We start from the raw sequence: 27,261 nt of genomic DNA, 5'->3' as shown, positions 1-27,261 counted from the left end.
GGGGTTGGTGCGCATGCTGCGCCGAAAGTAACTATTCAGACATTAGATGGGTTAGGTCAACGGCTCAAAAGATAAGACAACACAAAAGCAAACGGCTAGATTTAAACAGAAGATACAAGGGTTAAGCGCGGGAAGGCTGAGTGCGCGAGCGCGAAGGCTGGCACAACAACCCTTAGCGCACTGCGGGAAGAATCGCATCCTTAGCGTGCTGCGTGAACTAGAATTCTAAGCGCATCGCGGGAAGAACATACATTCTTAGCGCATTGCGGGAAGAACATGCATTCTTAGCGCGCTGCGAGAAGAGTTCTCTTCACGCATCGCAGGAACAAGATGTCTTCACGCAGGCTTCCATGTAAGGAGTCTGGCGCGTGGAGCTGCAGACATCCTTAGGCGGGAAGAACCAAAGGACAAGCAAAGAGTTGAGGGAAACAAGGCTTAAGGGCGGGACGGCGACAAGAGGGAAAAGAAGGCGGAATGAGAGAAGGAAGAGGGAGGGGACGGCGGAAAGAAAGAGAGAGAAAAAGGCGGGAAGGAAATATATATTTTTATTATTAAAAGTAAAATATAAGTATAAATAAATATTAAATCATAAAAGAAAGAGATCGGGTCAGAGAAACGGGTACCTGGGTCGGGTCGGATCAGGGCAGATGTCACAGTCCCTAACATCACAGATATTATTAGGGTCTGGTCCCTAACATCACAGATATTATAAGGGTCTGGTCCTTAACATCACAGATATTATAAGGGTCTGGTCCCTAACATCACAGATATTATTAGGGTCTGGTCCCTAACATCACAGATATTATAAGGGTCTGGTCCCTAACATCACAGATATTATTAGGGTCTGGTCCCTAACATCACAGATATTATTAGGGTCTGGTCCCTTGTTTTCGAATATTAGTAGGGTTCGATTCCCTCTTCGTTACCATACAACCATACATCATACCTCGAGTATTATTAGGGCTCGGTACCCTTTTTCGTAACCATACAACCATACAACTGTCATTTCCTTCCTTTATTAACTTTATTACGTTCATACACATAAACATACATATCATACTTGCCATATTTATAACGTTACAACCTGACAGTACGTGCAATATCCGAAGATCGTTCACGTACCATCAAGCAATCGTTCATACATATCACATATATCACATATGGCATACACTTATCACTTAGGATAAATGTATTAACAACACATCAAGTATGCACACAGCCCCGAAAACATAACAAGGAATGGGGCTAGAAACTCACCTGGATCCTGTTACGCTCGCCGTTGATCGTAATTCCTTTCTTTAACTGGGCTCGGCTAACTGTATAATATTTACACATATCAAATAACTACTACTACTCGCTTTGTATTTCTATCTATAAATGACCCACAACGAACGGGGGTCCGGGGGCAGCACCCCTGGCAGCGGGGTTCTAGGGGCGGCAGCCCCTAGCGGGGTCCAAGGGGCAGAGCCCCTGGCTGGGGTTAAGCTGCCAGGTCAGCTTGGAAAAATTTTATTTTCGATAACTGCCTTAACACATTTTCCATTAGGTTTTTACTTTATTTTATAAACGGACTTCACTTCAGGCGAAGTTAAACCTTAGGCGAACTTGGCTTCAGGCGAAGTTATACCTTAGGCGAACTTGGCTTCAGGCGAAGTTAAACCTTAGGCGAACTTGGCTTCAGGCGAAGTTAAACCTTAGGCGAACTTGGCTTCAGGCGAAGTTATCCTTAGGCGAACTTGGCTTCAGGCGAAGTTAAACCTTAGGCGAACTTGGCTTCAGGCGAAGTTAAACCTTAGGCGAACTTGGCCGTAGGCGAAGTTATCCTTAGGCGAAGTTACACTTGAAGGCGAAGTTACGCTTGAAGGCGAAGTTCATCAGGCGAACTTATTCTTGCAGGCGAAGTTATCGCGCTGCAGATCTGTTTTGCCCATAAATCCTTCGTTTCTTAGCCAAATAACTCGATTTTGGTACCCACGGAATCGTATGATCGGCGCCTACAAATCCCAACCATCAAATCGGCCTAAAATCGACGTTTTAGGGTCGGCAGTTTGGGTTTCGGGTCCGGTTAACCCATCAAATCCTAACCATTTTCAGTACTATAAGCTTTGGTGGATTTGTTCTTACCTTACCAACTCAGATCTATCAACAAAATCTCGGGTCTCGGCTTCGAATCTTGATCGGTTAGAATGCGGTGTTTTGAGGAGTGTGTGGAGTGTGTGTGGAGTTTGGTGAGAAATGAGATATTTTGGGATTTTGGGGGTATTTATATCCCTGAAATCCCATTCTCATTTATCCTATCTCAATTAATCCAAGTCCATGACCCGCTCCTACCCGATATTAATAATTAAAAACGCGAAATCACTAACATAACTTTCTTTATTCAACATTATAAATTTTAGGATGTTACAAGTCTTCCCCCCTTAAGGAGGTTTCGTCCCCGAAACCTAACTATTACATAAACAAACTAGGGTAAAACTTGCGCATCTCATCCTCGGCTTCCCAAGTAGCATCTGATCCCTTGCGGTGTTTCCATATTACTTTTACCAAAGGTATAGTTTTGTGACGAAGCTGCTTCTCCTTGCGATCAACGATCTTTATCGGTTGCTCGATGTAGTTCAATTGTTCATCAACCTCAATGTCCGTTAATGGCACGTGAGACGTGTCATCAGCTAGACACTTCCTCAGATGAGAAACATGGAAGGTTGAATGAATTCCTTCTAACTCATCGGGTAAATCCAGCTTATAAGCTACTTCCCCCACACGATACAAAATTTTAAATGGTCCAATGTACCTCGGACTTAGCTTCCCTCTCTTTCTAAAACGGATAATTCCTTTCCAAGGCGAGACCTTAAGCATCACATAGTCGCCAACGTTAAACTCAATTGGTCGTCGCCGCTTATCTGCATAAGACTTTTGTCTGTCTTGAGCGGCTTTCATTCTTGCTTTGATCTGATCGAACTTTGAAGACGTTTCTTGAACCACTTCTAGGCTTCCCATTTCCTTCTGACCAATCTCACCCCAACACACCGGGGTTCTACATCGTCGACCGTAAAGCATCTCAAACGGTGGCATACCAATGCTCGAATGGTAACTGTTGTTATAGGAGAACTCTGCCAGATGCAGATGATCATCCCAACTTCCACCAAAATCTAAAACACAAGCACGTAGCATATCCTCAAGGGTTTGGATCGTCCTTTCGGACTGTCCATCGGTTTGAGGATGGTACGCCGTACTGATGTTCAACCTCGTCCCCATAGCTTCATGGAATTTCTTCCAGAATCTTGAAGTAAACCGTGTATCTCTATCAGACACGATCGATAACGGTACTCCATGCTTGGTTACAATTTCTTTAATGAACAAGCTTGCTAACGTTTCTGACGAGATGGCCTCTCGTATGGGTAGAAAGTGAGCACTCTTGGTCAAACGGTCCACAATCACCCAGATGGTATCATGTTGTTTGGCTGTACGAGGTAGCTTAGTTATGAAATCCATGGTGATGTGTTCCCATTTCCACTCAGGTATCTCTAGCGGTTGCATCATCCCATAAGGCTTCTGATGTTCGGCTTTGACTTGTAAGCAAGTTAAGCACTTACCGACATAATCTACTACATCATTCTTCATTCCAGGCCACCAGTAATCCCTTTTCAAGTCTTGGTACATCTTTGTAGCTCCAGGATGGATTGAGTACCTTGACTTATGAGCTTCATCTAAGATTCGACTTCTAAGATCACCATGGCGTGGAATCCACATACGGTCAAATCTAGTTTTAACTCCATGAGTGTTTTCCATCAACTCATCTTGCTGGCCATAAATCCTTTCTTTCTTTACTAACCCTTCGTCTACTAACACTTCTGACTGCACTTTGATGATTTCTTCAAAAAGACTTGAGTTCATGATCAACTTGTATGACTTCACGGTTGCAAGGACTTCCTCATTCTTACGACTTAGCGCATCAGCGACCACGTTAGCTTTACCGGGGTAATACTTAATCTCACAGTCGTAATCCTTTATCAATTCTAACCATCTTCTCTGCCTCATGTTCAATTCTTTCTGCTCGAAGAAGTACTTTAAACTCTTATGATCTGTATAGATAGTACACTTAGTACCGTACAGATAATGCCTCCATATCTTAAGAGCATGCACTACGGCTGCTAACTCCAAATCATGCGTCGGATAAGTACTCTCATGGACTTTCAACTGTCTAGACGCGTAAGCTATCACCTTCCCTCGTTGCATCAACACGCAACCTAACCCTTGATGCGAGGCATCAGCACAAACAACGAAATCCTCATCACCATCGGGTAAAGAAAGGATTGGAGCTTGCGTGAGTCTCTTCTTCAATTCTTCAAAGGCTTCCTCCTGAAACTTTCCCCAATTGAATACTATCGTCTTTCGGGTCATACCGGTCAGCGGTGCGGCTATCTTGGAGAAACCTTCGATGAATCTCCTGTAGTAGCCAGCTAACCCTAGGAAACTTCGTATATCAGTCGGATTCTGCGGAGTCTTCCAATTCGTTATCGCCTCAATCTTAGCTGGGTCCACGGTAATCCCTTCCGAATTAATCACGTGACCTAAAAATTGCACCTCTCTTAACCAGAACGCGCATTTCGAAAACTTGGCATACAACTTCTCTTTCTTCAGAACTTCCAATACTTCTCTCAAATGCTCCGCATGGTCAGACTCGCTCCTTGAATATATTAATATGTCATCAATGAAAACGATAACTGACTTATCCAACATTGGTCGACACACCCTGTTCATCATGTCCATAAATGCTGCAGGAGCATTTGTTAGACCGAATGACATTACGAGGAACTCGTAGTGTCCATATCGCGTTCGAAACGCCGTCTTAGGGACGTCTGCCTCCTTTACCTTCAGTTGATGGTAGCCTGATCTAAGATCTATTCGTGAGAACCAACTCGAACCTTGCAGTTGGTCAAACAGATCGTCAATCCTAGGCAAGGGGTATCTATTCTTTACCGTAAGCTTATTCAACTCACGATAGTCTATGCACATTCTCATACTTCCATCCTTTTTCTTCACAAACAAAACCGGTGCGCCCCAAGGAGAAACACTCGGTCTGATAAAACCCTTGTCGAGGAGTTCTTGCAGTTGGGACATCAATTCCTTCATCTCGGACGGTGCTAGACGGTAAGGCGCTTTCGCGACGGGCTGGGCTCCTGGTACTAGATCTATCTGAAATTCTATCTCTCGCTCAGGTGGCAACCCCGGAAGATCCTCAGGGAATACTTCTGGGTAGTCGCGCACAATAGGAACATTCTTCATTTCTTTCGTCTCGGCCGTAGCGTTGACAACATACGCCAGGTAGGCACCGCACCCTCGCCTTAACAAACCCTCGGCTTTTATCATCGAAATGACATTAAGCCCATAACTCTCCTTATCACCATAAACCGTCACCGCACTACCATCCAATGACTTCAACCTTATCATCTTACTTTTACATACTATCTGAGCCTCAAACTCCGACAACCAATCCATACCCAAGACTACATCGAACCCTCCTAAGGCCATAACATACAAAGTAACAGGGAACTCATGTCCCTCTAACTCTATCTTACAATTCTTAACCATTTTTGTTATTTTCACCGAAGTGTCACTTGCGGTTTCTACTACAAAAGTTTCAGACACTCGGCAGCCTTTCATTTTAGCTAGTTTACTAAACGTCGTAGCTACAAAACTTCTATTCGCACCAGAATCAAATAATACAGAAGCGGAAACATCGTTCACTAGAAACGTACCTGTGACGACATCCGGAATCTGCCTGGCTTGTTCCTGGGTCAGCATGTAGGCTCTAGTTCTGGGCCTAGCTTGATCGGCATCCTTCTTTCCACTACCTCCAGCTACACCTTCAGTGCACTCCCTTGACATATGGCCTGTCTTGCCACATTTGTAACATGCTGGCTTCACACTGCACTCATTGGCATAATGCCCTACCTTCCCGCACTTATAACAGGCATTCGACCCCATTCTGCATTCTCCACCATGAGCCTTTCCACATTTGAGACAAACATTAGAACTTTTACCCCACTTGCACTCACCACCATGCCTCTTCCCGCAGGTCTTACACGATCTCTTCTCCCACACTTTCTGTTTCTTATCCTTGGAGTTCCATAACTGAGTACCGGGTCGTTTAGCAGGAGTGACCCCTTTCTTCTCTTTCTCTTCGTCCCTTTCCACCCTATCACCCGCGGCCACGTCAGCATAGACCATTTCCGCGAGTCCAACAGCTGAATCAAAAGTAGCAGGTTGAATCGCCCTGACTAACATGCGGACCTTTTGTGGCAACCCCCTCACATAACATTTGATTCTCTTGACCTCGGTGTCAACCATGTCAGGCACCAACCTAGATAGTCGGTTGAACTCCGTGGTATACTCACGATGCGTCATCATACCGGCTTTTAAATTCTGGAACTTCATCTCCGTTCTTTCAACCTCGGCATCTGCACAGAACTTCTTCATTACCAACTCTTTCAAATCTTCCCACCTCATCTCTTTGATCTATTCACGGGTCTTCCTCTGCTCCACACTCTCCCACCAATACATAGCCTCATCTACGAATGACTGAGTAGCATAACCCACAGCTTGGTCGGGACGGCATTCGCTAATGCGGATAACCTTGTCCATAGCGGTTATCCACTGGAGAGTAGCGATTGCGTCTCCTAAACCAGTCAGCTTAGGCGGGTCACAACCTTTGAAGGACTTATAGCTGCACCCACTTTGTCCTCCTCTCCTATCATCGACTTTCACACACTTATCCCCACTCGAGGCCCCTCTTTCACCTTCCCCATCCTTTCTACCATCACCACCCGCCCCTTCAGCAGTTCGCTCACGGCTTCCAGCAGATCCTTCGGGATTCAGGTTCTTCACAGCAGCAACTACAGCCTGAACGATGGCTGCTTGAACTGCGGGGCTAAGTTGAACTTCTTCGTTGTTCTGGTCTCCTCCAGCTGCGCTTCCTTCATCTTCGGTGTGGGAAGCTTCTTCTACCGAAGGTTGCCGGACAAGACGAGGCCTGCCACGACGTCCAGTGCGACCCCCAGTTTCAACAAATTCTCCAGCTCCAGCCATTAGTATTCTAAAGGGGAAAACACAAACATCGTCACTCAAGGAACTATTTAGTACAAGGATAGCAAGGCTAACAGGTAATAACAGTGGCCAGCTGTGACTAGCTGATCACGTTGCTTTCCGTGTCCTATACACTTCCCCTTTATGAGTCTATTTGTGCTGGTTCTACTTAAGCAGTTAGTCAATTCAAACAATCAATTATTCCTATCCGTACCATTCTCATATCTTTTCTTTCTCATTAACATATATCATTTAATCATACCTTTCACCTTTACTGATCTTGCTTGAGCGACACATGGCATTCTTGAACTGGCATCTTCTTTCTTTTCTTACTTAAATCCCATTCTCTGTTCAAGTCTAAGCATGTAGGATGCTTAAATCTCTTGAACTTTGCTCTGATACCAACTTGTAAGGCCCCGTTACCGGTAACCCTACTTTCGTGTTGGATTTACTCATAAACACAGTTCTAAATATCAGAGTTAATTAAAAACTTTACGCGGAATATAAAACTTTCATAAAACATTACATATCGATTCATAATCATGTCTTAAAACATTCCTCTTGTCTTTCAAAATCAAAACATAACTTATAAAACATATCAGATCTTCAGATGCCAGGCTTTAGTCTTCTGCCATGTGTCCTCCACTCAAGCCAGCTGTCTCAACCTACTCACCTGCGTGCATACTAAAAGTCAGCTACGCTGAGTGAGTTCTAGTTAATCATACAATACCATACAATACCTTATTACATACATACGTACTTAACCTCATAACTTTCTTTCATACACACATAAGTACTCATGCCTTCATTCTTACTTACATACTTTCTTTCTTACTTACATACTTTCTTTACATTCATAATCATACGTTTTAAAGAGCCTTTCGCCCTATAACCTCACAGATATTATAAGGGTCTGGTCCCTAACATCACAGATATTATAAGGGTCTGGTCCATAACATCACAGATATTATAAGGGTCTGGTCCCTAACATCACAGATATTATAAGGGTCTGGTCCCTGTAACACCCCGACCAAAGGCGGATTATACATCGGGGCGCCACATATTGTTTCATTACTCGTGACACTATTGGTGTCAATATTTATTAATACACATTTTATCGCGCACGCGCAGCGGGGAAAATAAAGAACATAAATCAAACATAAATCAATATATTATAAATTATAACATTCAAACATCATTAACTTGTCCTGATACATTTTAATTCTAGGTCCAAAAGTAAAAACGTCCTACGTGTCCACAAGCTCCAAAACAGCTACTGCAAACCTGAACATGTGTTAAAATAAACGTCAAACACTTGCGTGTTGGTGAGAAATCAAGTTTAATACAATACATAGATAACAATAAATCTGCGCGCAACATGTGTATGTCTGGTTTTCAACAAGGGTGTAATCTGATCGGGACCAACTCTAAGAGACAAGACTGCCAGTGCTCACAATTGAGCTCACAAACAAGACTAACTGTGCATGTGTAAACAAAAGAGAAAATCATAAACGAATGTTCTCCCGTGTTCATCTAATGGTACCATGAAAACTGCGGAATAGACCGTCCATACGGTTAATGATCCACACATACAAATAAACAGCCAAGTCTACGTCCTCAACACATGGGATACTGCGCGACTAAAGTTCATAAACAGTTTAAGACTCAAGTTTTGTATGAACACATGAACATCCCAAAGCATTTAAAATAAAAAGGGATTAGATACGAGATAACTCACTTGATAAACGATGCGGTGAAAGATATGCAAGAATCAACTCTTAAACAAGCAAAGTTAACCTATAATTAAGATTATTGTTTTAACGATCTGTTTTAAGTCTTGATAATAAGTTAGCATAATTAATAAGTAAATTATTATATAATATATATATATTACCGGAAAAGCAGGGCAGGACAGGGAGGAAGACGGAGGCAGAGAGGAAGACGGCAGAGAGAGCAAGGAGCAAGAGAACAGGAGAGATTAAGTGTTTGTGTGTGATGTGTTATGAAAATATTATTATTATATATAGGAAAACCCTAGGAGACACAAACCCTAGAAAAAGGGGAAAAGATCTCAAAAAGTAAAAGAAAAGATATCAACGGTAAAAAGTTCTGAAAAGTAAAGATATCAAAAGATATGGCAGCTGCAGGGGGCAAGATAAAGCTGACAGGGAACAGTAAAAAGCATGGGCGGATCAGATAAAGGTACTGGTCAAGCATGGCAAAAGCAGATCTCAAAAGATTATGTCAGTCACTTTATCTGTCAACCAATGGGGTTGGTGCGCATGCTGCGCCGAAAGTAACTATTCAGACATTAGATGGGTTAGGTCAACGGCTCAAAAGATAAGACAACACAAAAGCAAACGGCTAGATTTAAACAGAAGATACAAGGGTTAAGCGCGGGAAGGCTGAGTGCGCGAGCGCGAAGGCTGGCACAACAACCCTTAGCGCACTGCGGGAAGAATCGCATCCTTAGCGTGCTGCGTGAACTAGAATTCTAAGCGCATCGCGGGAAGAACATACATTCTTAGCGCATTGCGGGAAGAACATGCATTCTTAGCGCGCTGCGAGAAGAGTTCTCTTCACGCATCGCAGGAACAAGATGTCTTCACGCAGGCTTCCATGTAAGGAGTCTGGCGCGTGGAGCTGCAGACATCCTTAGGCGGGAAGAACCAAAGGACAAGCAAAGAGTTGAGGGAAACAAGGCTTAAGGGCGGGACGGCGACAAGAGGGAAAATAAGGCGGAATGAGAGAAGGAAGAGGGAGGGGACGGCGGAAAGAAAGAGAGAGAAAAAGGCGGGAAGGAAATATATATTTTTATTATTAAAAGTAAAATATAAGTATAAATAAATATTAAATCATAAAAGAAAGAGATCGGGTCAGAGAAACGGGTACCTGGGTCGGGTCGGATCAGGGCAGATGTCACAGTCTCCCCTACTTTAAGAAATTTCGTCCCGAAATTTATCTCGAAGTAGGTTGCGCAGAGAACAGGTGCGGGTACTTGATCTTCATTTGATCTTCCCTTTCCCATGTAAACTCGGCTCCGCGCTTGGACTCCCAACGAACTTTCACGATAGGGATACGACTGCGCTTGGTTTGCTTAACCTCGCGATCCATAATCTCAACAGGCTTCTCAACGAAATGCATAGATTCATCAACTTGAACTTCATCGAGTGAAATGTGAAGGTTCTCGTCAGCTAAACACTTCTTGAGATTGGATACATGGAACGTTGGATGCACATTACTGAGCGCGGGCGGCAGGTCAAGTCTGTAGGCAACTTTTCCCACACGCGCGAGAATCTTGAATGGACCAACATAACGAGGAGCAAGCTTACCCTTCTTCCCAAAGCGGACAACACCTTTCCAGGGCGACACTTTGAGGAGAACAAGATCACCAACTTGAAATTCGAGAGGCTTTCGCCTACGATCTGCGTAACTCTTCTGTCGGCTTCTGGCAGTCAGCAGATGATCACGGATCTTGGCGATTTTATCGGTTGTCTCTTGAACAAGTTCGGGTCCTGTGATTTGAGCTTCACCCACTTCGCTCCAACAAATCGGGGAGCGGCACTTACGACCGTAAAGTGCTTCAAATGGGGCCATACCGATACTGGAATGATAGCTGTTATTATAAGAGAACTCAATCAAAGGCAGGTGCGAATCCCAATTACCTCCAAAATCAAGAACACAAGATCGGAGCATGTCCTCAAGAGTTTGAATAGTTCGCTCAGACTGACCGTCAGTCTGAGGATGATATGCCGTACTCATGTCCAAGCGAGTTCCTAGCGCAGATTGGAGAGATTTCCAAAAGCGAGATATAAAACGGCCATCGCGATCGGATATGATGCTCAAAGGAGTACCATGGCGGCAGACAATTTCCTTGACATAAAGCTGCGCGAGTTGCTCAACACGGTAGTTTTCACGAATGGGCAGGAAGTGAGCAGACTTAGTCAATCGATCCACTATTACCCAAATGCTATCATGCTTGCTTGCTGTCAAAGGTAACTTGGTAATAAAGTCCATTGCTACACATTCCCATTTCCACGTAGGAATTTCTGGTTGTTCGAGCAAACCAGATGGGCGTTGGTGTTCAGCTTTCACTTTAGAACAAGTCAGGCATTTAGCTACGAACACAGCAATATCCTTTTTCATACCGGGCCACCAATAAGTTATGCGCAAATCCTTGTACATCTTATCAGCGCCAGGATGAATAGAATACCGAGATTTGTGCGCTTCACTCAGGATATCAGCGCGAAGATTCTCATCAAAGGGGATCCAGATGCGATTAAGATAGCAGAGAATTCCACTCAGATTAGGGACAAAGTGCGCTTCCGCGCCACACGCTAACTCGGCGCGAAGGTTACCGTTACTGATGGATGCGCGCTGCGCGTCACGAATACGCGATTCAAGGTTGCTTTGAATCGGCGCAAAGTGAAGATGCGTGCGCGGCAAGATACAGTTAAGTTGGCAGGGTTTTCGGCTGAGCGCATCGGCTACCACATTAGCCTTACCAGGATGATACCGGATCTCACAATCGTAATCGCTGATGAGTTCGTTCCATCGGCGTTGCCTCATGTTAAGTTCCTTCTGATCAAAGATGTGCTGAAGGCTTTTATGGTCAGTGTAGAGGATACACTTAGTACCATAAAGGTAGTGTCTCCAGATCTTCAAGGCAAAAACAACTGCACCAAGTTCGAGGTCGTGAGTTGTATAATTCTTTTCATGAACCTTAAGTTGCCTCGATGCGTAAGCGATAACCTTGCCTCGTTGCATAAGAACACAACCAAGACCTTGGTTGGATGCATCGCAATACACGACAAAATCATCATTACCCTCAGGTAGCGCAAGAACAGGAGCTTTACACAACAAACGCTTGAGCGTCAGAAAGGCTTCTTCTTGCTTCGAGCCCCAAATATACGGTTTACCTTTGTGCGTCAGAGCTGTTAAAGGCAAAGCGATCTTCGAGAAGTTCGAAATAAAGCGCCGGTAATAACCAGCTAAGCCTAGAAAGGAACGGATCTCAGAAGGAGAGGATGGCGTAATCCAGTTCTTGATTGCTTCAATCTTGGATGGGTCGACATGAATACCCATCTTGTTTACAACATGACCAAGAAACTGTACTTCATCAGACCAGAATTCACACTTGGAAAGCTTAGCATAGAGCTGCTTGGTTCGAAGCTTCTGCAACACCAACCGAAGATGTTGCTCATGCTCGGCCTTGGTCTTAGAATACACCAGAACATCATCGATAAACACGATCACGAATTTATCCAAGAAAGGCCTACACACCCGATTCATTAGATCCATGAAAACGGCGGGTGCGTTGGTTAGACCGAAGGACATGACCAAGAATTCAAAATGGCCATAACGAGTTCGAAAAGCAGTCTTCGGAACATCTTCATCGCGGATGCGCAACTGGTGATAGCCAGAGCGGAGATCAATCTTCGAGAAACAAGAGGCACCTTGGAGTTGATCAAAGAGGTCGTCAATACGCGGTAAGGGATACCGGTTTTTAATGGTGAGTTTGTTCAACTCGCGGTAATCAATACACATGCGAAACGATCCATCTTTCTTTTTAACGAACAACACCGGAGCACCCCAGGGCGAAGAGCTAGGGCGAATGAATCCTTTAGCAGTCAACTCTTGAAGTTGGCTGGCCAATTCTTGCATCTCAGCGGGTGCAAGACGATAAGGAGATTTAGCTACGGGGGAAGCACCAGGGACAAGATCAATACGGAACTCGACTTCACGAGCGGGAGGGATACCAGGAAGATCATCAGGAAAAACTTCAGGGAAATCACGCACAACAGGGATATCGCGAAGCTTCTTCTCTTCAGCAGGCTTAACCACATGGGCTAGGAATGCAATATACTTCTTCCGCATGAGCCTTTGGGCTTCGGCGCAAGACATAAGTTTAAGACCACTGGAGGGTTTTTCGCCGTAAATGTAAAGATCACCATTTTCTCGAGGTAGGCGAATCAATTTCTTGGCGCAAATAACTTCGGCGTGATTATGCGAGAGCCAGTCCATACCAATAATAACATCAAAGCTTCCAAGAGGCATAGGGATGAGGTCGATCAGAAAATCGTTTTCGTTAAGATTAAGCGTACAATCTTTAATCACTGAGTTAATTAAAAAAATTTCACCATTAGCCAATTCAACTGAAAAATCTTCTTTTAAATCGTTGCGCGGTCGCGCAAGCTTCTGCTCGAAGGCGCGAGAGATAAAGCTTCGATCGGCGCCAGTATCAAAAAGTACAGAAGCATAAAATCCGTTAAGTAAAAATGTACCATTAACTACGTCATTATTCGCTTGCGCTTGGTGCGCGGTTATGTTAAAAGCTCGTCCACGCGTCACTTGGTTCGAAATCTGGTTCACCGGATTCGCTTGTGTGATTTGCACTTGCAGTCTCGGGCACGCGTTCCGGAAATGACTGGGATCACCGCAGTTAAAGCACGATCTGGGTCGTGGGTTTTGGTAGGTTGGTTGTGGATTCTGCGGGTAGACTGGTGGTGTTGGCGCAATTGGATTGGCGAGAAGGACTCTACAGTTCTCAGCAGTGTGACCAGTACGGCCACATCGGTTACAAAGTCGACACGGGGTTTGGGTTGGGTGGTGAAATCTACAGGTTGGGCAAAAGGGATGGTTTCCTGTGTAAGGTTTCTTAGTTGGCGGGGCAGGGAGTGCTGGATTGGTTAAGGCATAGTTATGGACTACAGGAGGTGCTGGGTAGGTTGACAGTGGGTTAGGCGCGTAAACTGGGGGTTGGTAAACGGGTTGCTGGACAATGGGCGGGTTGGTAAGCGCATAGGCCTTGCGCCTGCGCTTGAGGTTGTTACGGTTTGAGGGTTCTGGTTTGGTTTCTGCGGGTTCAGGGACAGTTTTGGTGGTTTTGGTCTTCTCAGTTCCCCGCAGGAACAGAGTTCCTGCTCTGACATGGTTGTCGCTGAGCACAGCGGCCAACTCAATAGCGTCAGGGAGGGTTACTGGGTTTCTGGCCCATACAGAATCTTGAATTTCCATGGGGAGACCCCCAAGGAATTTCTCTATGGCTCGGCGGGAAGGGGTAACAAGGTGAGGGACAAGCAGGCTTAGTTCATGGAAGCGCGTCGCGTACTCGCGCGCTTCTCCACTGTATTGCTTCAGGTTCCAAAATTCTTCCTCCAGGCGCTTTACTTCGTTGGGAGGGCAGAATTCTCGCGTAAGAATTTCCTTGAATTCCTCCCATGTCATGCTAGAAGCAGCCTCTGCGCCACGCGCATGGGCTACTCCATTCCACCATGTAAGCGCTCTGGATTCCAGGACACTGGAAGCATATAGGGTTCGTCTGTCTGAGGGGCATTGGGTGTGAAGGAAAGTGTTTTCTATCTTCTCGAGCCACTGGAGCATCACGGTGGCTCCTTCGAGACCTGTGAACTTTGGAGGGTTACCCGCATTAAATGTCTTAATGTTATAACTCGAGGTGTTGGTATTGTTTTGGCTCAAAGCTTGGGCTATTGCGGCGGCCATTTCCTGGGAACGTTGCTGTCTACGCATGCGCGAGGCTTCTCTTCTCTGAAATCGGCGAGATAGCGGAGGCATTCTATAAAAGTTTTAATTTTAGTTAATATCTTGGTTTTATCGCAAAGTATAACTTTATAAAGCTTGGTTTCACGGAGTTAGATGCTATCAAAAGTTAAAGTAAAATAAATGACCCAAAATGCAGACTTAATAAAGGTAACAAATTCGAATCAGAAATCGACAATTCATGCATCACCATGACTTTCCGAATTCCCAATTTAAAATATACGAGTAAACGAGTATTGGAGATTGACGATTCATGTATCACCATGACTTTCCAATCTTCAATATAAAATATACAAGAAAATGAGTATTGGAGGTTGACAATTCATGTATCACCATGACTTTTCAAGTCTCCAACCTCAGAACATAATCGTAAATGGAAATTGAAAATCAACTATTCATGTATCACCATGACTTTTCGGATTTTCAAATCCCACAAACGAATATGTAAGTAAAATCAATAAAAATCGAAATTCAACCAAAATCGAAATATCGCGAAATAGAACATAAAATCATATACTGCGCAAGTGCGAGCATATTCATAAATAACGAGTAATTAACAATAAGCGCGCAAACATGAGATTTCTCTCATGCGCGAGAAGGGACTCTTAGGTATTCTAGGCCGTTACGTCTAACCACCTATCCTAAAGTCAACCTGGCTCTGATACCAATCTGTAACACCCCGACCAAAGGCGGATTATACATCGGGGCGCCACATATTGTTTCATTACTCGTGACACTATTGGTGTCAATATTTATTAATACACATTTTATCGCGCACGCGCAGCGGGGAAAATAAAGAACATAAATCAAACATAAATCAATATATTATAAATTATAACATTCAAACATCATTAACTTGTCCTGATACATTTTAATTCTAGGTCCAAAAGTAAAAACGTCCTACGTGTCCACAAGCTCCAAAACAGCTACTGCAAACCTGAACATGTGTTAAAATAAACGTCAAACACTTGCGTGTTGGTGAGAAATCAAGTTTAATACAATACATAGATAACAATAAATCTGCGCGCAACATGTGTATGTCTGGTTTTCAACAAGGGTGTAATCTGATCGGGACCAACTCTAAGAGACAAGACTGCCAGTGCTCACAATTGAGCTCACAAACAAGACTAACTGTGCATGTGTAAACAAAAGAGAAAATCATAAACGAATGTTCTCCCGTGTTCATCTAATGGTACCATGAAAACTGCGGAATAGACCGTCCATACGGTTAATGATCCACACATACAAATAAACAGCCATGTCTACGTCCTCAACACATGGGATACTGCGCGACTAAAGTTCATAAACAGTTTAAGACTCAAGTTTTGTATGAACACATGAACATCCCAAAGCATTTAAAATAAAAAGGGATTAGATACGAGATAACTCACTTGATAAACGATGCGGTGAAAGATATGCAAGAATCAACTCTTAAACAAGCAAAGTTAACCTATAATTAAGATTATTGTTTTAACGATCTGTTTTAAGTCTTGATAATAAGTTAGCATAATTAATAAGTAAATTATTATATAATATATATATATTACCGGAAAAGCAGGGCAGGACAGGGAGGAAGACGGAGGCAGAGAGGAAGACGGCAGAGAGAGCAAGGAGCAAGAGAACAGGAGAGATTAAGTGTTTGTGTGTGATGTGTTATGAAAATATTATTATTATATATAGGAAAACCCTAGGAGACACAAACCCTAGAAAAAGGGGAAAAGATCTCAAAAAGTAAAAGAAAAGATATCAACGGTAAAAAGTTCTGAAAAGTAAAGATATCAAAAGATATGGCAGCTGCAGGGGGCAAGATAAAGCTGACAGGGAACAGTAAAAAGCATGGGCGGATCAGATAAAGGTACTGGTCAAGCATGGCAAAAGCAGATCTCAAAAGATTATGTCAGTCACTTTATCTGTCAACCAATGGGGTTGGTGCGCATGCTGCGCCGAAAGTAACTATTCAGACATTAGATGGGTTAGGTCAACGGCTCAAAAGATAAGACAACACAAAAGCAAACGGCTAGATTTAAACAGAAGATACAAGGGTTAAGCGCGGGAAGGCTGAGTGCGCGAGCGCGAAGGCTGGCACAACAACCCTTAGCGCACTGCGGGAAGAATCGCATCCTTAGCGTGCTGCGTGAACTAGAATTCTAAGCGCATCGCGGGAAGAACATACATTCTTAGCGCATTGCGGGAAGAACATGCATTCTTAGCGCGCTGCGAGAAGAGTTCTCTTCACGCATCGCAGGAACAAGATGTCTTCACGCAGGCTTCCATGTAAGGAGTCTGGCGCGTGGAGCTGCAGACATCCTTAGGCGGGAAGAACCAAAGGACAAGCAAAGAGTTGAGGGAAACAAGGCTTAAGGGCGGGACGGCGACAAGAGGGAAAAGAAGGCGGAATGAGAGAAGGAAGAGGGAGGGGACGGCGGAAAGAAAGAGAGAGAAAAAGGCGGGAAGGAAATATATATTTTTATTATTAAAAGTAAAATATAAGTATAAATAAATATTAAATCATAAAAGAAAGAGATCGGGTCAGAGAAACGGGTACCTGGGTCGGGTCGGATCAGGGCAGATGTCACAGTCCCTAACATCACAGATATTATTAGGGTCTGGTCCCTAACATCACAGATATTATAAGGGTCTGGTCCTTAACATCACAGATATTATAAGGGTCTGGTCCCTAACATCACAGATATTATTAGGGTCTGGTCCCTAACATCACAGATATTATAAGGGTCTGGTCCCTAACATCACAGATATTATTAGGGTCTGGTCCCTAACATCACAGATATTATTAGGGTCTGGTCCCTTGTTTTCGAATATTAGTAGGGTTCGATTCCCTCTTCGTTACCATACAACCATACATCATACCTCGAGTATTATTAGGGCTCGGTACCCTTTTTCGTAACCATACAACCATACAACTGTCATTTCCTTCCTTTATTAACTTTATTACGTTCATACACATAAACATACATATCATACTTGCCATATTTATAACGTTACAACCTGACAGTACGTGCAATATCCGAAGATCGTTCACGTACCATCAAGCAATCGTTCATACATATCACATATATCACATATGGCATACACTTATCACTTAGGATAAATGTATTAACAACACATCAAGTATGCACACAGCCCCGAAAACATAACAAGGAATGGGGCTAGAAACTCACCTGGATCCTGTTACGCTCGCCGTTGATCGTAATTCCTTTCTTTAACTGGGCTCGGCTAACTGTATAATATTTACACATATCAAATAACTACTACTACTCGCTTTGTATTTCTATCTATAAATGACCCACAACGAACGGGGGTCCGGGGGCAGCACCCCTGGCAGCGGGGTTCTAGGGGCGGCAGCCCCTAGCGGGGTCCAAGGGGCAGAGCCCCTGGCTGGGGTTAAGCTGCCAGGTCAGCTTGGAAAAATTTTATTTTCGATAACTGCCTTAACACATTTTCCATTAGGTTTTTACTTTATTTTATAAACGGACTTCACTTCAGGCGAAGTTAAACCTTAGGCGAACTTGGCTTCAGGCGAAGTTATACCTTAGGCGAACTTGGCTTCAGGCGAAGTTAAACCTTAGGCGAACTTGGCTTCAGGCGAAGTTATACCTTAGGCGAACTTGGCTTCTGGCGAAGTTAAACCTTAGGCGAACTTGGCTTCAGGCGAAGTTATCCTTAGGCGAACTTGGCTTCAGGCGAAGTTAAACCTTAGGCGAACTTGGCTTCAGGCGAAGTTAAACCTTAGGCGAACTTGGCCGTAGGCGAAGTTATCCTTAGGCGAAGTTACACTTGAAGGCGAAGTTACGCTTGAAGGCGAAGTTACGCTTGAAGGCGAAGTTCATCAGGCGAACTTATTCTTGCAGGCGAAGTTATCGCGCTGCAGATCTGTTTTGCCCATAAATCCTTCGTTTCTTAGCCAAATAACTCGATTTTGGTACCCACGGAATCGTATGATCGGCGCCTACAAATCCCAACCATCAAATCGGCCTAAAATCGACGTTTTAGGGTCGGCAGTTTGGGTTTCGGGTCCGGTTAACCCATCAAATCCTAACCATTTTCAGTACTATAAGCTTTGGTGGATTTGTTCTTACCTTACCAACTCAGATCTATCAACAAAATCTCGGGTCTCGGCTTCGAATCTTGATCGGTTAGAATGCGGTGTTTTGAGGAGTGTGTGGAGTGTGTGTGGAGTTTGGTGAGAAATGAGATATTTTGGGATTTTGGGGGTATTTATATCCCTGAAATCCCATTCTCATTTATCCTATCTCAATTAATCCAAGTCCATGACCCGCTCCTACCCGATATTAATAATTAAAAACGCGAAATCACTAACATAACTTTCTTTATTCAACATTATAAATTTTAGGATGTTACAGTTGGCGGAAGCGGTGGCAACGGTTCGCGTTATGGGTGCGGAAGCGACTGGTGTTGGGAACCGAGGTCGGTTTCTGAGAAGATTGATTATCTTTCTTTACATTTTATTTTCTAACTCGTTCCAGGGTTAGAAAATAAAATGTAAAGAAAGATAATTATGGCAGTATTACCTTAAGAAACCCGTCCACTGGACGGGTATAAAACTAGTTAGTCATTAAGTCTATTGTTAAAAAATTGGTTTTACTATTTACTAAACTCAAATAAATTTTAGAGTAAAGTGTCATTTTTGTCCTTGTGGTTTGACAAATAATGCGAATTTAGTTCAAAAAGTTTATTTTTTGCATATGGACCCTCCACGTTTCCCAGTTCTAGCCAATTACATCCAAATCACTAACCTCGTTAAATTTAATCGTTAAGTCAGGGGCAGACATGTCTTTTCACCATTTCTTAATTATAATACTTATTTTAGTGAATTACGGTTTTCGTCCTTGTGGTTTGTTCAAATATGCGGTTTTAGTCCAACAATTTTAAGTTTGCAGTTTTTGTCATTGTAGTTTCATTTCACTTGTAATTAAACCCGAATTTATTAACCTCGTTAAGTCTGGTCGTTAACCCATTTGCGTGCCTCTCACGTGGGACCGGTTTTGTTGTTTTTCTCCCTAAACAAACCTCAGTACTAATTCGCAAGCCCCTTCACGTGATGGGTTGCGATGTATTTGGGGAAAAAGGGAAAAAGAAGGAACAAAAGTGCCCCTCACGTGAAGGCACATTGAGGGGTTTAACACCCAAACTTAACGAGATTAGGGAATTCGGGTTTAACTGCAGTATTTGGGGAAAAGGGGAAAAAGAAGGAACAAAACTGCCCCTCACGTGAAGGCACATTGAGGGGTTTAACACCCAAACTTAACGAGATTAGGGAATTCGGGTTTAACTGCAAGTGAAATGAAACCATAGGGAAGAAAATTGCAAATTTGAAAATTCTTGACTACAATTACAGATTTGGACAAACCAAAAGGACGAAAATCGCAGTTCACTGAAATAAGTATTATAATAAAGAAAGAGTGAAAAGTCATATCTACCCCTGACTTAACGATTAAATTTAACGGGGTTAGCGATTTGGATGTAATTGGCAAGAACTGTGAAACGTGAAGGGTCCACATGCAAAAAATAAACTTTTTGGACTAAATTCGCATTATTTGTCAAACCACAAGGACAAAAATGACACTTTACTCTAAATTTTATATAATTTATTATTAATTTAAAACAATCTACACAACATTAAATCAAGATTTTTACTATCTTAAGTTACATGTATTATGTGTATAGCTATGCATAATTTATACACAACATACGGTGTAATTATTTGCATACTTATTTATATATTCTGTGTAATAATGTGCATAATGATTTATTGATTTATATATTGCATAATTGTGCGTAACGCTGGTGCGGATCTATATCAATGCATATATCTCTCGTCCCAAGACCATGTGTCGCAAGACTGTGTAAGAGATGACACAAGGAGGCACTTGTTAGCATGAACTAAGTACGAGTTATAGATGTAATGATAGGGGTAAATTTTACATCAAATTTCAGCAAATGAAGTCGACCAATGTTACCTGTGGATGTAGTGAAGTACACAGTTCCATCTTTGTTTAGGACCTTAAAGTTACCATCTTCTGCAACAGTAACAACTCCCGTGGAATCCAGCACTGGTTTATCGCGGTTAGCAACCCACACGACAGTCTGTGCATCCTCTTTATACCATATCCCCACATATCGTCTTACGTCCAATGTATTCTCAAGTAAAAAGAAGCCCATTTGAAACTTCGCCCCCTTCGATTCTAAATAGACAGCACCGTCAATGATCGATTCGCCCGTTGTGATGTTGTCTTTAGCTGAACATAAGTAACAACAACAACAAAACACAAAGGTACACAAATAGTTTATATGGCAGTTGGTGGTTAATGAAACCATAGTGGTTTTTAGTACAAGTTCGAACTGTTTGATGAAGATTGGGTGGTGTGATTTTAAATGTACAGGGAGAGCATGAAAGACATTATTAATTTATTATTATTTTAAAGTCCACGGTTTGGTGGCCGTCATTATATTTAATAGTAAGTTTGTTAAGTTTACTTTTTTAGTTAAATAACAAATTGACAGATGAACTGGTCTTGTGAGCCGAATTGATAAATAGCATGACATGGGTCGAACCAATTAAGAGTCAAGGCATAGTGGGCTGCTAAGGATGACTTGGTATGTGTGGTGTTCAGTGTCAAGTTGTCAACAAAAGAGCCAAGACTCAATCTTGGTTTCTAGCTCAATACAATAAATATCAAAGGAATGTGTCAATGTTCAATATAGAACTCGTACAGAAAATTAAGTAGAATTGTTTATTGATATGGAAAACCATATATTGATGCATAATCCTCTTGGGTGCGAGCGGGGCTAAAGAGGTCCCAAACTTACTATGGTTTTCAGTTACTCTCCCGCTAAAGAGGTCCCAAACTTACTATGGTTTTCAGTTACTCTGATTTTCAATTCGTAGACTGCATGCAATGTAACAATTCAACTACTTCGATTTTCAATTAAATAAAGTATTGCAATTACGCTCCAGTTTCAATCAAATCAACAATTGAACGATGATGAAAATAACTGAATAACGCTCAGAAGAAAATTGTTGATATAAACAAATTGTAATTACTCTCAAAACAAAACTAAATGACTGAACACAATTTCTCATGTTTTTGGAAGTTGAGGGGATCCGTTAGGAAACATTAAAAAACCGTCAGAAAAGACTGTTTTTTAGAAGAACTTTTAATGGAAGATATGGACTAGTCCCCCAACATTTTTAAAAAAATCATCAGATTTTGAAAAAGTTTGACACTTGTCAGAATTCTATGTTTAGTCCAAATTTAATGGACTATTTTGAGAATATGTTGGGATTTAGGTCTCTCTCTCACACACACACAAAAAAAAAAGCCATTTTGGGAACTTTCCCTTATATTAATGTACGCCATGTGCAGTTTTTCAAGTATTCAAATGCTATCAAGCACTTACCATCTAAGATAGAGGACGTAGCAAAGAACGGCGCATCAGTATTACCATTTGGTCACTTTTTTATTTAATGATTTTTCATAAAAATGTTAATCTTGTGCCAATCTTAAATGAAAACTTGATGATTGTTAACTTTGGTTTGTCATTTAATGAAAATTGAAAATGCTTGCAAAATTGGTACATGTTTTACTAAAAAACCAATTTGTGTACAAGTACATAATATTATTTTAAAGGAAATTTCTTTGGAATGTTCCAGAAGAAAACCGGGAGGTCAACCCTTGTGCCATATTATCAGCATCTAGTTTGACATTTTGTCGTCCTGCTGTCAAATCTTTTTCGCGGTCCCATGGTTTCCAAGGATGCTGGCCTTCCCATTCTTGTTTCTGTTTTTCTTGGTCCCCCTTTGACTTCTTCTTTGACCGAACCCGAGTTGACTCTTGATGCTTTTCCACCAATGATTTTGACCTTTTAGCTTTATTGTATTGGTCCACCAGTTCTGCATCAGCGTTGCTTGCTTTCTTTTCATGATCATTTGCAGCAGCAAGTGCTGCAGCCTCGTTATATGCCTCCAGATAACTGCCAAGTCACAACATATTAATTTACAGGTCTAATTGTCTAAAGCAACCTTGTAATCTTAACTAAGTTGAAACGTATAGAAGAGGGTACTTTAGACATTATTCAAATAAGGTAGAAGATAGTATTGACATACTTCATTTTAGCTTTCTGGGCTCTGTCCGAAGGCGTATTAGTCCAGGCACTAGTATCACCCCGCCCTTCTCTAGAAGTCCTGCTAAAACTTTTTGTTGATTGTTGTGTTGCTACACCAGGCTAATGACATGAAAGCATCAAATAAATTTCCTTTTGCAAAATAAATAAATTGATCCAAAAATGATAAAAGCAAAAATACAAGAACAAATAGAAAAAGCATTTAAAAGAAGCCTTACTTTCCTTTCAGGAGGAAGTGTTGTCATCCATTCATCTCTTCTTTTTTCTTCTTTCACATCCATATCTGCTAAGAGTGCATCATCACCCTCCATAGATATACCTGAAAACAAGCAACATTGTATCCTAATAGTAAAAACTTTTTATGTGTTATGTATCACAGTTAAACCATCTAGATACCAATCATACGAACTTGAAAAATCCAAACATGTATTTCAGAACGAAATATTAAAAAAATTAATTAAAAAAATCACAAGATAAATATAGGCATCCACCATGCAATATAACACCGAAATACATGTATAAAAGGTCACCTTGCAAACGCCTCCATTGTGCCGCTTCACGCATAGCTTTCAACTCCAACTACAAAAGGAAAACAACATTTAAATTAAAAAGATATTTAAACTACTAAGAATATTTTGCTAAAAGCCAAATAAATGTGTACCTTAAATCTTTCTTTTTCCTCCTTCTCGTCAATCTTGTCATCCATTGCTTTACGCTATAACCAAAGACATGGAAAGTAAACTAATTAAAATCACAAACTCCACAATTGTTCACTAAATATATAATGCCAACCTTCACAGGATCTTGTAAATCCTTAAAAGCTTTATTCAACTTGATAAACGCTTGGTTGGCTTCTGGATGAGGACACTTGTCAGGGTGAACCATGAGAGACAGCTTCCAGTATCTGAAACAATTAAACAATACATTACTCAAACATAATCAAATAATATTTACAAAAAGCCTGCACTATCAATTAACATAATGGAACTAAAGATGATCAAATGATTGCAACAACGTTGAAAAAATCTTACCTTTTCTTAATGCTGTCAGCTGCCATATTCCTGTTGACTCCAACAACATCATAAGGGTTATCGATCTCTGCTCCCATTATTCTTGTGACCTAATAAGATAAAAGTCAAGAAATTTATACGCTACAGTCAACACATTTAACTTATTTTCACCAACTTATAACTTATTAACTTTTTGAAATAGTTTAAAGTTGTGGATTGCTTATGTTGTGAGAGGATAAGTTAATAACTCATATTCTGACTTACTAACTTTTGACAAAAAGTTATAAGGAGGTAAAATAAGGAAAATCCCAAACACCCCCACAATATACATAAAGATAAATTAATCAATACGGTCTGAAACAATGATTGATAAAGATGGCAAATTTAGATAATCCAAATCCATCTATCCCATAATCTTAAGTGCATTAATTTATAACTTATTTTCACCAACTTATAACTTATTAACTTTTTGAAATAGTTTAAAGTTGTGGATTGCTTATGTTGTGAGAGGATAAGTTAATAACTCATATTCTGACTTACTAACTTTTGACAAAAAGTTATAAGGAGGTAAAATAAGGAAATTCCCAAACACCCCCACAATATACATAAAGATAAATTAATCAATACGGTCTGAAACAATGATTGATAAAGATGGCAAATTTAGATAATCCAAATCCATCTATCCCATAATCTTAAGTGCATTAATTCCCTTTTTAGCTAAGTTATTTGACTACTCTAAAGATGAAAAGTAGTTGCACTTATTCCATTTTTAGCTAAGTTATTTGACTACTCTAAAGATGAAAAGTAGATAACAACAAACAGATTTTAAAGCAAAGACAAAATGAGACCTCCTCAAAACGCTCTGCATCATTTGCAGATGCAGCCTCTTTGACTACAGCAGGAGGTGGAGGTCCAATAAATAGTTCATCATCATCACCAACTTCAGCTTCCCTACATTTGAATAAAGCTATGTTAAGCAGACGTTCTTAAATTTCATTTCAAACATGTATCAACAAGAAAACGGGTATACTAAGATATTTTATTATATTAAGATGTTACCATACCTTAATTCAGCCTCTGCTTCGGTTAACTTAGCTGCTGCAGCAAGCAATTCAGCAGATGGCATAGCAGGTCCAATAACCCTGAGAACTCAAAAGCAAGTTTCTTGAGTAAACAAAAAGGAAGAAAGAAACAAATAACTTTAAATCTATAAACCTCTAATTACCTCTTAGGAAGCAAATCAACAGATGGCATAGCAGGTCCAATAACCCTGAAAACTCAAAAGCGAGTTTCTTGAGTAAATAAAAAAGAAAGGAAGAATAATAACTTTAAACCTATAATGTCTCTAATCACCTCTTAGGAGCCCGCACTTCATCTTGTGCACATGTAAGATTAGAGCCACCGTCATCAGGTTTATGTTCCTCATTTGTTTGTTCAGTGTGTACGTTATTATATGGCTCATGATCATCAATGGTACTCGGACCTTGAGATTTTGATTTAGATATAACAGATCCAACTACCTCCAAAGTTGGAGGAACACCAGAAGGTAACAGAAAGACTAATTTACCCTTTTCTTTGAGGCTCAATGACGAGAACAGCTTTTTAAGATGTTTTACTAATGACTTCTCAGATAAACCAGATATATCAACTGCTTGTCCATCATCAATCATGCGCAGTAGCTGAGAAAAAATCAACTGTTCAGTAATTCTGGAAAAACAAATTTTTATACATAGTCAAGATGTGGTACCATAAAAAAAACAAGTAAAAGATTTATTTTCACATGTGGAAACAAATTATGTTGTTTTCAATTATTGTTCTAGATATCTAGTTCAAGATTGATGCTTTTGGAGGTAAGATCAAACAAATCTAGATTCTATAAAGCTTTGTATATCATACCCAAGTGACCAACCTCTTATAATATAAACCCTTTGTCGAATGCTTCAAATCAATTCTAACATTCTAGTTTAACTGATTTTCATCATCACAACACTAAAAAGATCTTAACTTTCATCAGTATTCAAATCCAAATGTTGAGTTGAGTAGCCAAAAAGACATCAGTCCAAATGCGAAACCGTTATCATCATCATCCACCAATACTAATCCGTGATTACCTAACAGTTAAGAGGTGAAAACATGTTTCTCCTAAACGTTTTAAAAATCCTAGTCAAAGAACCAGTTTTCAATCATGTTAGCCAACAATGTTCACAAAAAGGGGATATCTTGTTGTAGCTGTACCAACTATAATTCAACAACCTACCATACTCCCAAATCTCCATTATTAATTAATTCCAAGTCCAAAATAAAACACTTATTATTATAGCCTTAATCCAGAATAGTTGGTGATTTGTGAAGTAAGAACGGACTAGGGTTTTGTTATATAGCAATAAGATTTAAGCTGTAAGACTTTCCATAAAGTTTAATGTTGAATCCAACCTAAGTTTTAGAGGTAGAAAGCAAGTGAATTGAATTGAAATGTATGAAATGGCAACAGTAGAGAAGATGAATCATATGTTTTGTACCAAAAATATAATATAAATGGTATTCTGTCATCCAAAATCAACCTTTAAAATAAGAAAAAGAGAAAGAGTAAAAGAGTACCTGTTGCAAATCATTAGCAACAGCAGGGAAGTCCTTCAATATATACTTCACCACATCTACTGGATCTTCATTCAATTCTGAATCTGAATCTGAATAATCTGAAACCCTAGTTTTTGACTCTCGATTCGATCTGCGGTTACTACTCCCTCGTTTTCGATCCTTATCTCTCTTGTTCTTCTTCTTTCGTTTCTCTCTCCTCTTCTCCTTCTCTCTCCTCCGGCGCCGCTTCGAGGAAGACTCATCGTCGGTTTCGGAAGTATAAGAGGATGATGATGATGATGGCGATGAATCTTCTTCTAAGTACCTCCGCTTCTTCTTCTTCCTGGATGTTTCCCCCATTTGATTATCGTCTGGTAGGTTTTTTCAGGGCAGAGACGACGGCTTACTCACGGACGGAAGAGTTGATTAAAGTTACAGTACTATAACTAAAACAAAAAGGTAAGAAATCAAAGTTGAGGTGTCTCAACAGGGTGACTTCGGACGGTCGACCCCAAACGGCTGAGGTGGTGACTCTACGACACTCATATAATATATTATAATTTTTAAAGCAGTGTTTATTTCGTCAGTAAACTCGCGCATTGGTAAAACTTGATTGTAGCATTGGCGAATCGATTCGTATTCGGGCGCTGGTAAAAAATCCAAGCGTTCCGGTGATGGGTTAATGCGAATTTTGTCGATTTCGTTTATATTTGTTACGGTACCGTAACTAAAATGAAGTACAGTAAAACCCGAGCGCGGGTAAAATCCGAGTGTTGTTGGTACTAGACGTTGCGCGGTGAAATTACACATTTTCCTTTCAACCCTTTTTTTCTTTAATCTTTGGTTTAGAAAGTTAACTGAGTTA

At 41.1% G+C, this 27,261-nt stretch overlaps 2 protein-coding genes across 3 annotated transcripts in view; both read right to left on the bottom strand.

Moving 5' to 3' along the window:
* LOC143537930 (G-type lectin S-receptor-like serine/threonine-protein kinase At4g03230) overlaps positions 1–20,847 on the bottom strand; it is a 34,032-nt gene extending 13,185 nt beyond the window's left edge. Inside the window, exon 1 of the mRNA XM_077031595.1 lies at positions 20,646–20,847. Coding sequence (XP_076887710.1) covers positions 20,646–20,847 — 202 coding nt within the window. The remainder of the gene's footprint in view (positions 1–20,645) is intronic.
* A 1,300-nt stretch (positions 20,848–22,147) lies between these two features.
* Positions 22,148–26,781, bottom strand: LOC143537911 (uncharacterized). 2 transcript variants are annotated; one of them, XM_077031573.1, is made up of 12 exons: positions 26,418–26,781; positions 25,173–25,498; positions 25,045–25,089; positions 24,884–24,961; positions 24,668–24,770; positions 23,841–23,929; positions 23,602–23,713; positions 23,471–23,524; positions 23,340–23,388; positions 23,028–23,128; positions 22,793–22,911; positions 22,148–22,659 (listed from the first exon to the last, which is right to left on the bottom strand). In XM_077031573.1, the coding sequence occupies exons 1-12, from the start codon at positions 26,754–26,756 to the stop codon at positions 22,311–22,313; spliced, it is 1,764 nt and encodes a 587-aa protein (XP_076887688.1). In that variant the 5' UTR covers positions 26,757–26,781; the 3' UTR covers positions 22,148–22,310. The 2 variants fall into 2 exon arrangements, with proteins under 2 accessions (XP_076887688.1, XP_076887689.1); XM_077031574.1 differs by lacking the exon at positions 25,045–25,089.
* Positions 26,782–27,261: the final 480 nt, after the last annotated feature.

The sequence above is a fragment of the Bidens hawaiensis genome, unplaced genomic scaffold (assembly GCF_021521415.1).
Source record: "Bidens hawaiensis isolate Kalapana, Puna unplaced genomic scaffold, B.hawaiensis_p1.1 tig00011436_1, whole genome shotgun sequence".
Taxonomy (NCBI): Eukaryota; Viridiplantae; Streptophyta; class Magnoliopsida; order Asterales; family Asteraceae; genus Bidens; species Bidens hawaiensis.
The sequence above is the reverse complement of the archived record's forward strand: the minus strand, read 5'-3'. Positions and strand labels throughout refer to the sequence as shown.